Source organism: Pan troglodytes, chromosome 10 (assembly GCF_028858775.2).
Source record: "Pan troglodytes isolate AG18354 chromosome 10, NHGRI_mPanTro3-v2.0_pri, whole genome shotgun sequence".
Lineage (NCBI taxonomy): Eukaryota > Metazoa > Chordata > Mammalia > Primates > Hominidae > Pan > Pan troglodytes.
Genome location: NC_072408.2, coordinates 125,784,080 through 125,796,098, shown reverse-complemented (window position 1 = coordinate 125,796,098; position 12,019 = coordinate 125,784,080). Strand labels below are relative to the sequence as shown.

Below are 12,019 nucleotides of genomic sequence, written 5' to 3'. Positions count from 1 at the left end.
TACCGTGTGCTTATGGTTGTATTGTCCTCATTAACAATTTATTCAACAAATATTTAAAGATGACCAACCTTGAGCCACTGTACTAGGTGCTGGGATACCGCAAAGAATGAGACAGGCATAGTCCCCATCCCCAGTGGTTCAAACAATTCTCCTATGAATCAGAGGAAATAACATTACTGGTTTTGAATATTGGCAATTCCATATGGTTCAGACTATTAGGTGTGAAAGTGATTCGATGAGGGGAAAGTGCTACAGTTCATGCATTCTACCAACATGTGTTTGGTCCCTGCTGTGTATCTGGGGAAAGAGATTCGTTCAACAAGGAGCTCATAGTCACAGTCCCTCTCCTCATGAGGCCTCAACCGTTAGGAGAGGTATGCTTTAGCCAATGATCGCCCAAATCCATATACAATTACAAATGTGTTGAAAACAGTGATAAGAAAGTAATGTCTGTAATGAGGGGTATGACTTAGTCTGCAGCATTCTGGAAGGATCCCCGAGGAAACAGCATTTCCTCTGAGCTCTGGAAAGTGGAGTAGGTATAAATCAGGCACCAGGGGAGAGGAAGAGGTTTCCTAGCAGCATGTGCAAAGGTTCCATGGCAGGAAGGAGCCTGGAAAATGTGAGTAACTAAAAGGAATAAGATGCAACTAAACAGAGGAAGTGAGAGGTGGCGTTTTAGAAATGGTCTCAGGGAGGTGGGCAGGAAGTGGACCATGAAGAGGCTAGAGGCCATGGCAGGGAGCTGGCTCTGTATACTTAAAAAAACATGGGGCCAGCCATGTTGGCTCACACCTGTAATCCCAGTACTTTGGAAGGCTGAGGAGGGTGGATCACCTGAGGTCAGGAGTTCGAGACCAGCCTGGCCAAAATGGTGAAGCCCTGTCTCTACTAAAAAAATACAAAAATTAGCTGGGTGCGGGGTGGGTACTTGGGAGGCTGAGGCAGGAGAATTCCTTGAGCCTGGGAGGCAGAGGTTGCAGTGAGCTGAGTTCGCACCACTGCACTCCAGCCTGGGTGACAGAGCGAGACTCCGTCTCAAAACAAAAACAAACCAAAAAAACACAAACAAGAGAAAGTGATAGAGGGCTTTAGATGGAGGGAGAGAGGGCTTACATGGTCTGATGTGCTTTTCAAAGAGGTTCTTCTGGGTCTATGTGGATAATGGATAAGAGGTGCAAGGAGAGAGGAAAGCAGTATTGCTGCAAGTGGTATGAGATGGGATTATAACAATGGCAATTACTAAACTGACTGAACATAAAACAAGATGAGCAAAACAAAACAAAAACACCCCCAACCTTAAAACCCAAACCAGAATGACAGGAAGTCCAGCCAGGAGAGAAGAATATACTAGCAATCAGACAGACCTGAATTCATCTCCTGCTTTCATCACTTACACACCGTGTGATCGTGGGCACACTGAATTAAGATGACATAGAGACAAAGCCAAACCAAATAGGACAATGCCGAACCCTGAAACAGTCATTAAGCAATTCACATCTACGTGTGTCTGTTCAAAACAAATAGTAAGATCCTCCGTACGCAAAGGTTTCTCATCTAGAGACTCCCCTGGTTGCTGGATTCCCAGGGCTTACCTCCCCTCTGTGATACCATTTTTTCCTCCTCTGCAAAGTGTCTTATCCTATAAACATGTTGGTTAAGAGCTCTGGGTTCTCATTCCAATTCTGACTCTTACCAGCCATGTGTCTGTGAGCAGATCATTTCTATTCTCAGAGCCTCTGTTTTCTCATCTGTAAAATAGGGTCTTGAAGACACCTCTCTTCTGGAATTATTATAAGTACAGAACTGGATAAGAGATGAAATGTGTTCAGCACAGGGCAAGGCACATAGTAACACAAGGCTCTTAGCACACACATTCCCACCACAAGTGAGCGTGCACACACACCATGAAGATGCACACTTCAGGCCCAAATGGCACCTCTCTTTCTGCAGAAGTGGCAACTGTCTTCTAAATTCCTGCTCAGTTGCCTAAGCTTAACTTTTAACGAAGCCAGAGAACAGTGATCTGTTGGTATTTGTACTCAGCAAAGCTGTCCGACAGCGGCATCTAAGCTCTGGGAATCCAGCAACCAGAGGATTCTCCGGATGAGAAATATTTGTGTCCAGAGGATTTTAATATTTGTTTTGAACAGACACATGTAGACATGAATTACTTAATGACTGTTTTAGGGTTCGGCATTGTTCCTGTATTTGGTTTGGCTTTGTCTCTATGACATCTTAATTCAGTGTTCTATTTCACAGAGCTCCGCACAGAGGCTGTAGCATATGGGAGCTCCCTCAGCAAAATTTCAAATGGAGTGGAGGGCTGGAAGGTGTGGGGGGACAGGTGCCGGGAGAGATACACAGAGGGAGAGAGAGAGAAAGAGCAGACTGTAGCTTCAAGAGTGTGCAGTGGAGGGGGCTACTGGGTGCAAGGGATAGTCTAGGTTTGCATGCATGAATATGAGAGACCAAACCCTTGCACTGTGGGAACAAAATCTATCACTGCTATTTGGAAGTCTAAACAGCATCTTTAAAGTTTCCTGATGTGATTGTTCACAATCAAAGGGACTGTAAATTTTATGCTTGTCCATAACACATGGAGGGACCCAGCCAATCTTCTGATATTGCTGTTCAAAGTCATCACTGGCTGCATCAGAGTCAGGAAAGAGGAGTCAACAGAAGCAGATCAGATCTGGAACTCTGCCTGAGAAGGCAAGAACCCTCCTGGGACCACCTCCTGCCCCCAGCCTAGGACCTAGGAATTTCCTGAACTGGCTTACAAGGCCCCACTTGATCTGTTTTCTGCCTGCATCCTGGGAATCATCTTCTGTCACTCTCCCATTCACTCACTCTGCTCTAGCCACACTGACCTCCTTGCTATTTCTCAAATACACCAAGCATCCTTCTACCTCAGGGCCTTTGCACTTGCTGTTCCCTCTGCCTCAAACACTTTTCTCTCACTTATCCTCACAGCTCACCTCTCCCTTCACTCAGGGATCATGCTGTCCAACAAAGCAGCTCATTCCCTCACCCTCTATTCCTTTCCTTGGCTTTATTGTTCTTTACAGAATGCATTACCACCAGCTCTCATTTATTTATTTGGTTCTTCATTCATTGTCTTTCTCCTCCACGGGAACAGGGAGTTCCTGTGTTCATTCACTGTTACGTTGAGTAGTGGCTCAATAAAAATGTTGAATGACTGAATAAATGAATGAAAGTACAACTTAATTTTTTTTTAGCCAACGTGCAGCTTCTTCCACTTTGTGTATTCATTCCCCTGTGATTAATTTTATCTTCCACATTTGCAGGCTCGCTATAATCCCCCCATCACTGGTGGTTGTTCATGGAATGCAGACTAGATTTCCTATTAGCTAGAGCTGGTCCATGAAGGACAAGAAGCCTAATAGCCCATGCCAGAGACTGCATCCTTGAGCTGGAAAATGTATATTATATGAGCAGCTCCCTTCCACGGCTCCCCTCCACTAGCGTTGACTATTCCCCCACAGTTAATGTTCCCCTCAGAGACTTTAGCCCGCTTTTTCTCCTAGGAAAAGAAATGGTCTTTGAGACCCTGCTGGGGGCAAAGGTCTGATTTTCTCTGATCATTCCTTGTATTTGTAGATAACGTTGATGAAATAGAAGAATCATCCCCATTTTGCAGATCAGATAACTAAAAATAACTGTGTGACTATAAGCAAGGGACTCCATGCTTCATTAAGGGTCTCTCCCTTCGCTGTTTTTTTTTTTCACATTCCTCTGTCTCTATTTCTCCCTACATTATTGTGCTTAAGACAATAATATGTTTTACAGTTTCAAATAGCTAGAAGAAAAATACGGAATGTTTCTAATAAAAGAAATTATAAATGTTTAAGATGATGGATATGTTAATTACACTGATCTGATCAATGTACATTATATGTATCACAACACCACTATGTACCCCCCAAATATGTACAGTTGTTATGTGAAAACAAATTTTAAAAATTAAAAAGACTGTCTCCCTTATGAAATATGTACTTAGGTTGTGTCTACCTTTGCTACTAAACTCTGAGGCCCTCACAAGAGGACATTCAACTTTTTTCTCCCCAATGGGCCTGGCAAATAGTAACGAAAAAACCTATCATTTATTATTAATAGCAAGAGCCAACACTGATGGAGCTCTGACTGGGTGCCAAGTAGCACTTTCCATAAATTAGCTCATCCAGTCCTCACAGCAGCTCTTGGAGGGAGCTGCTATTATTAGCCCCATTTTATGGATGAGAAAACTGAGATTGAGAAGGTCAAGCTGCTTGCCAAGTCTCATAGCCCGTAAGCATTTGCAACCAATAAAATAAAACACTTCCTTTGATTAGCGTGCCCTTGAGGTCCATCAAATGTTTTAAACAGCTCTACCGATCTCCAGTGGCTCTTTAGGGAGCACCAAAGCCACATTTAAAAGTGAATACAGAGCATTGGAGCTGCTCAGGAGTCCAGTCCACAGAACCCAAGCATCACTACTGAACAAGCGCAGCCCAGGTAGTAAGGGGCTTTAGCATCCTCCCTCTCTGCATCTCGTTGGATAGCCCCTGGCATAGTACACAAGAGCATCTGCTTTATGGAGATCTGGGTTTGTACCAGGCACAGTGCCATGCTCTTTATATAAATTATCTCATTCACTCCTCACTACAACCCCAACAGAGGAGTATTTCACAGATGGGGAGGCTGAGGCACAAAGAGGTGAAGTGACTAGCGGGTCCTGCAGCTTGCACGTAGCAAAGAAAGATTTGAGCCTGGATAGATTTGACTTCAGAGCTCAAACTCTTCATCATTCTACTTCCTCCACCTCAGAAATATTCTCTCACACTTCAGCGAAAGTCCTAGGAACAAGCAATTAAAGAGCTCTAGTTTTGCTAAGCCCCTGTGAATTCTTCCACTTCACAGGAAGGTAAATCCAGCCACTCTGAAAAATAAAAAATAAAAAAAAAGAGATTTTTTTTTAATGTATTGCACTTCTGCAGCATGCCTGAAGTGTTCATGGAGAAGAAGGCATGTGACCCAGGCTTCCTTCCCTATTAAAGGAGTTAGGGTTTTAGGGATGTTCCCTTTTTTTGGTGGCCTGGAGCAGTGGTGGAGGTAATGGAGACTTACAGGCCTAGAAAGCACATCCAAGTGGCATTTAGTCCAACCTCCTCCCCCCATACTGGCTAACATGTCTACTTGCCCAGACAGACAGATGTCTCTATCTAGGGAACTTCATTCTGACACCAGGGAGAGTCAAGTCTATTTGCAGTGTGTGCGTCTTTCAAGTTGCATTGATCAGAAGCCTCAGCGTCTCAGAACTGGAGGTGGGGTGGGGAGAGAGCTAATCTGTTGCTGGGTTTGAACCATGCACATTCATCTAATTAATGCATCCAACATTCACTGAACATCTACCACATCCTCGTTCTCTAAGATAGCACGTTTGCCAGGTGAACACAGCAGAATGTCAGAAATGACCCCCTGCAACCAACCCCTGTATCCCATTCAACAAATTTCGCCTTTCAAAAGGAGAAAGGTTTGACCCACACAATAACGCTCCCTTCCTAGAGAAAAACGCTCATTCACCGCCAGGGCAAGCATTTTCTGTGACCCTCAGCGCATTGGCTCTTAACCACAGGCTGCTGCCAGAAAATCGCCTCTCAACAGCCCCTCACCTGGCTCCTGATGATCAAGTCAGCACAGACTGCTAACTGATCTCTTGGCACCGAGGGGAGTCTTGAATTAAATGGTTCAAAGGCATTTTTTTTTCTGCCTTACAATTTCCCTTTATGCAGTAAAATCTCCAATAGTTTGGAATTTATGGCCTTTTGGACAGGGCCTGGGCTGAAGTCTACTTCTGGTCTATTCTGCGTAGAAAGGATTTTTGAAGAAAATTAATAGCTTGCTAAAAGAATTGTAAGGAAAATGTGTATTCTACTTAAGGGGATATCTTTTCTAGCCCTTTACTAACACTCATGCATCCATAAACAATTGATATGCAAATTTCAAATGATTTTTACACGTTCATTAAGCCTTTAGCTGCTACTATTGGTCGATATGGTGATATGAAATCATATTGTGGCTTGATCTAGCCTTAAGCACTAGGTTTTCACCGAGCTGAAACTTCTTAGGTACAAACTTTTCTAGGCTAAGCAATTAAAAAAGAGAATTAAGTTAATGCCAGGCAAAATGACTACCCTTCTTGGGTGGGGATAAAAGGGAGGTGGCTCTCTACACTTTAGAGATTCATATATCTTATCGATTCATGCTGGTTCCCTTCCGGCTGGTAGATAAAGTTTGACAAGGACCACTGTACATCCTGGTTTGCCTGGGATGATCTCCGTTAGATCTTCCATCCTAGATAATTACTAACGACACCTTCTTTCATTTTTAAAGACATTTTGATATAAACTATAAATCACATAGTCACTGTAGATTTGATGAAACCGTGGGATTAAAATTGTGATTTTTCAAGAAGTTTGAGCTTTCTTTAGACTGACAGTACCTGGTCTTCTCTATACAAACCAACAGAATGCTCCGTGGAAATGTTATGCCAATCAATTCTGAATCCAGATAATTATTTATTATCCCCAACCCCCTAACTGAAACAGTCAGATCAGAAAGCAGCTAGCCTCTTCTCAGAGACGAGGATTATGGGACCACTCTCTACCCTGCCTCATGTGTGTTAACTTCATCTGAATGTAGTTGTCCATCAGGAGTTGAAATCCCAATAAAAATGGTCAGCATTACTTGGGGGAGAAATGGGTAGGCATGGAGAACACAATGATGAGGAGTTGTTGCTTTCCTTTTGGCCACTATAAGCTTTGTTCCAGAGTCAATGTCTACTAAACAACACCATGCACCACACACAGGGGTAGAGCTTTACCTAACTAAATCCTTACAACCTGTTGTCTGAGGGGTTACTGTTATTATTTCTATTTTCAAGCTCAGTGTGGTAAAACTATTTGTTCAGGATACACAGCTAGTAAATGATAGAACCAGGACAGGAATCCAGGTTGTCTCATGCTCAAGTCTGAGCTCTTAACCACTATGATATACTGCTTCCCACTCTGCTCTACTGTTCTGACATTTGAGGCAGACATCTGGTTGCAATTTGATACATTATAAAGCTATTGCCTCATCAAGTATGCCCCACAGAGGGGGAGAGGAGAAAGAGAGACTAAGCAGGGGGTTGCTTAGATTGCAGTTGCATGATGTATGCATATTGCTATGAAATCAATGAATTGAATATATGTTTCTATCCTGGTACTAAATTACCTTGAGAGATAGACTTAAAATATCCTGAGGAAGTTTATTCAGAGGGGTGGCCTTCATCTATAAACAAATATTAAGTGTGACACCAACAGGACTGACTAGTGGTTCCTCCACCCACTCCCTGCCATCCCCCTGCAGACTGCTACATGTGCTGGTTTGCCGACTGTGATCTGGGCTTGACTCATGGAATTAAACGACATTTCTGATGAGACCAAGTCCCCAGATTGCCTCTAGAGGAAGCCACCCAAACCCAGCTGGTATTGTGCCAATGCCTCTGTCTTCTTTCCTCTTGAGAACTCAGCTTTGGAAACATGGTACTTTCACCCTTAAGTAAGTGTAGAATGTTGAAAAGGAAGTGGAAATTGAATGTCACTGGATGTGGCTGGCTTGGGTGAGAATGGGGATGATTCAGGTTTTATCCAGTCTGTTAAAAGACAACTCCAATCCAACCTTTCCTGAGGACTTGGAAACAAATGTTCCCTTCTCACTCTCTACCCCAAACCAGGAGTAACAGTTATAAAACCGGAATCTGTTCTACAGAGAGGCCACGCCTATTACAGAAGTATTACACAGGATTCTCCTAGCGTGACATAAATCCAGGGCTTATGGTTCAGGCTTTCACCTCAGGGGTGGTTTCTAGGGCAAAGGAGACCCACGACATTAAAAGGCACCAAGAGTGAAATGATACTGGTTGCAGAGGGGGAGTGGAGTATTATAAAAGTCTCAGAAGGATTACATTAGAATTAGCAAAAAGCTGCAGAAAGGATGAGGGTTGAAAGACCTTGTGGGCCATTCATGTGATTGCAAATATGACCAAGAAAAGGGCAGGACAGTAACAGACAGACAGACAAAAGTGGAAAGTACCAAGCAAGGCAGATAATAGGTGTGCTTTCCTGAATCAAAACACCACCAAGAATCCGCTTTCCTCTCCCTGCACCCCTAAAATAGATGGAAGACTCTGGACTAAATGCCATACTTCTAGTTTCCTGTGAAATTTCCTCTAGTTCCTTCTACAAGGGCATTTTCTTTGGCCAGTGCAGCACCTGATTAGCCAACAGTAGGTACGTTCCAAAGGTGGAATAGATAGCAGAAACCCAGGAAGGTAAAAACCACTGACGTCAAAACTCTATACACAGAACCTCCTTCGGAGCAGAGAAGCATCAGCCTTTAATGGCATTTGGTATTATTGTTCCCCTTCTCCAGCCTGTGTCAGTGGGTGGGTGGGTGTCCGCTCCTTCCCGTCTGCAAACACTGGCTGGTGCTGCTTCAGCTTGAAGCCTGCTACACCCTACTGGCCTGTTGTGATGCTTGTCCACTCATTCCTAAATGGGACACCTATTTCTCTAAAGACCTGTATGATCCTCAATAAGACAGTGAAGAGGAAAACTTCTCCAATCTGGCTCTGATTCTTCAGACGTAATTTCCCATATGTCTTCCACCTCACATTCACTGGAAAGTTCAGAATCAGTTGTGCCAGAACAGACGTTCAGTCTGTCCTAAGCACTTTTGCAGACATGTTTTCAATCTGCTACCTAATGCAGACTGCCAGGATTAATAAATCCTCCAAGTGGTCCCCCTGGTCCACTTCTTTCTTTTCTCCTACTAAACCACTCATCCAACACCAGCAAAAGATGAGTTTTCATACTACCTTGATTTTCCCTGACAGAGAGCACAGCCTTCTTCCCTTCATTCTTAAACTCCTCTAAATTGAATGATTTATGAAAAGAATTGGATTTTTCTCTGTCTTGGAATGCTTCCATTTTCCCCCAACCTCCTCTCCCTCTCACCCCACCTCCTGTTCCCCTGTTTCTTTCATTTCTTCCCTTATTCTTCCTTCCATCAGCACCATGTCTACCACCATCCAAGGATCTGTTCTCATCCCTGAGTTCAAAGCAATCAGATTCTTTTTGAAAAAAAAAAATAATAAAACTCTTCCAAGATCATCTTCACGATCTTGGAAGGCTCCTCCCTGACTCCTGAGCTCAGAGTCTTGGTTTTGGATGCTGGAGAGGAGAGAATTCAGCAGCAGCGGCAGCAGCCGCCAGAAAGGCGTGGAGGAGGGTGCTGTTTTGGGTGTATTTGAGGGAACAGCATATGGGCTTTTGTCAAAAATGTTCAAAGCTCGCTAGTTTCTGAGCCGAGGATGGAAATGTGTGCTATCTCTGAACGCTGCTTGAGCTGGCTCAATTCTCCTTTTCTGGTACAACACCCCCCAAACATCTCAAATCCACCATTCCTTGGCCCACCTGCCCTCTGGACTCTGTGACACCAAGAAAAGTTTTTCAGTCAAGTCGTACCCCACCTGCACCGCCCACCCTCAGGTAGCAAAACCTCTTGAATAGGAGCTACGGGGGTCCAATAAGCGTTGCTTTCCCCCAAAGAATTCCTGTCCCTTCTCACCATCTTCCACCTCACACAAGCAATGAGTTCCCATGTTTCAGCGGGAGCCGCCGAGTAGTGACGGGAAAAGACAGGCGCCCTGGCCCGGCTGCCTGCATCCACCCCTCCGGGCTCTGGGGCACAGGCCAGAAAGGAGGACCTTCAGGATCCCCCCTTCTAAGAAGGAGATCATTACCTTGGCAGCGGCTTGCGGGCCGTGATACTGGCGACAATGATGCTCTCGGGACGGGGGGTGGCCACCGCTTTGAAGGTTCCTCGCCAGAACTTCTCAAAAAGCTGCTTCTCGCCTTGCTGAACGCTCGCCATCGCCAACCCAAAGGGGCCGGGGCGTCCGGGGAGCTGTCCAAAGTGCTGAAACGTGGATTCCAAACGGGGGCGACACCCAGCTCCGGGCTCTGTCCGGGTGAAACCCAGAGAGGGGTGGGGTGGGAGAGATCGGAGTTCAGGGCGGGGGATGGGACGCCCCAGCCCGGGCAGGCAGCAGAGAAAGGAGGCTCGTCCGCTGGGCTTTCTTCGCCCTTCTGGGTCGGCTCCAGGCTGCGCTCTGAGCTGGCTGAGCCTCTGCGCCCCAAGAAGGGAAGGGAGGGCTGGCTTTCTGGGCAGCACCAGGAGAGAAGAGGCGACGGGGTCGGATGTGTGTGCGTGCGCGTGTGAGCTCCGGCGCGCCCGGGTTTTGTCTCTCGCACAATGTGACGTTGGAAAAGGAGGCTGGTCGCGCGAGCTGCACTTTCCTCCCCCCTCTCTGTCTCTCCTCCTCCCCACCAACCCCCTCCTCCTCAGGCTCAGCCTCCTGCCGCCATCTGCATAACAAAAGCCCGCAGGTCTTGGGAGGAGAAAGGGCGGGGCGTGCGCCGGTCACCAGGGCCCCGCGGCGACCGAGTTGCAGCGCTGATCCCTCTGAGAAGCCATCCTGGCACCCCAATCTGCGCCAGGCAGGAGATCCTGCTTCCCAGGCCCCTCTCCTCTCCCATCATCGCTGGCCTTCCTCAGCCCTTTCCTGGGTGCCCCCTTGGGGCCAGGCCACCTTTCTTTCCAGCCCCTTCGCAAGTCTTGTAGCTGATCTTCTGCGTGGAGGGGGGGGGGGTTTGGGGGGGCGCGTAAAAAACTTAATCTATCCACCCCAGCCGGCCTCCCCCAGACCCTCACTTTTGGGAGACACGGCCTAGGCCGGTACAGAGGGTCCCCTGCGTTCCTCTTTGCGCCGGGGGTTAGCGAGGTCTCCACCACCCAGAAAGTGCCATTTGATCGACAATCCCTCACCAATTCGGCTTCTCGCCATCTGCCGAGCAGGGCCCCCGCCCGCCAAGGGGCGCAGCGTTACATCTGTGCATGCGGAGCTGTCAAGGGTATCTCTTTTGTGTCTCACAGCCGGCCTGCCCAGCGTCCCCGCCGCCAACCCCGTCCAGAGGAAAGAGTTCCCATCTCACCCCACCCCACCCCCATCCACTCCTGGGGAATCCGCCTGCAGCCACTTTTCCTAATGCCGCTAGTCTCGGGAAAGGAGTACGTTTTGGAAAAGAAAGCGCTTAGTGGGAGGGTTGGAGAGGAAAATCTCGAGGATTAGCAGGGGGATAGTTACTTTTCGGTCTCTCCTCCCCATCTTCTTACCGCCTCGCAGTTCAATCGTAATCCCAAGCAAGTGGAGGTTTAGAATCCCAAATCAACCCCAGACACAGAAGATCTGGTTAGAATGACTCTTGTTTTCCCCCAGGGTTTTCATTATAAAAAAAAGAGATCGTGGCGGGACCCCTCAGCCCTTGCCTTCCTGGAAGCCTTTTAATCTTAGCAGAGTTGTTACTCCCCCATCTCCCACCTAACGCCCTCCCCCTCCCCCCAACCCCGCTTCCACTTTCCAGGCTGTAAATTCCTGGAAGGAGGCCTCGCTCAGTCTTAAATGCCTCCAAGCACCTGGTGCTGAGTCCCAGTCACAGCGAGAATAAACTCCTGCTCTTTGCTAAAGCAGATAGCAATGGGGACCCAATGAGGGCGGGGTAGGGCGGGGGGGTCGGGAGAACAATGGGAACTCCAGAAATTCTCTGAAGGGGAACAGGAGGTAACTAGGAGGTGAAGATGAAGAGGCCAACAGAGAGGATAAGATGGGGCAGGAGAAGAAAGAACCTTGGAGTAAATGAGTACCCGTCCCAAAGGGTATCTACGTTTGAAGTGTGTGTGTTCGACATGCCTGCGTCCGCTTATTTGAGTGCCTGAGAGCGCTACTCGCTCTGCAGTGACCCCTTCTGGTCAACAACGAGAGGTGCATTTGCTGGCTTCTTAATGTGGGTTGCCGGGGGAGAGGGCCCAGAGGTGGGGGTCAGGCCTGGGAAGGTTGGAGATGGAGCAAAGT

At 46.9% G+C, this 12,019-nt stretch overlaps 1 protein-coding gene across 1 annotated transcript in view; it reads right to left on the bottom strand.

Moving 5' to 3' along the window:
• SRRM4 (serine/arginine repetitive matrix 4) overlaps nt 1-10,074 on the bottom strand; it is a 175,386-nt gene extending 165,312 nt beyond the window's left edge. The window contains exon 1 of the mRNA XM_509416.8: nt 9,851-10,074. Within this exon, the coding sequence (XP_509416.3) occupies nt 9,851-9,981 (131 nt within the window). The 5' untranslated portion in view covers nt 9,982-10,074. The remainder of the gene's footprint in view (nt 1-9,850) is intronic.
• Between the last annotated feature and the right edge of the window lie 1,945 nt (nt 10,075-12,019).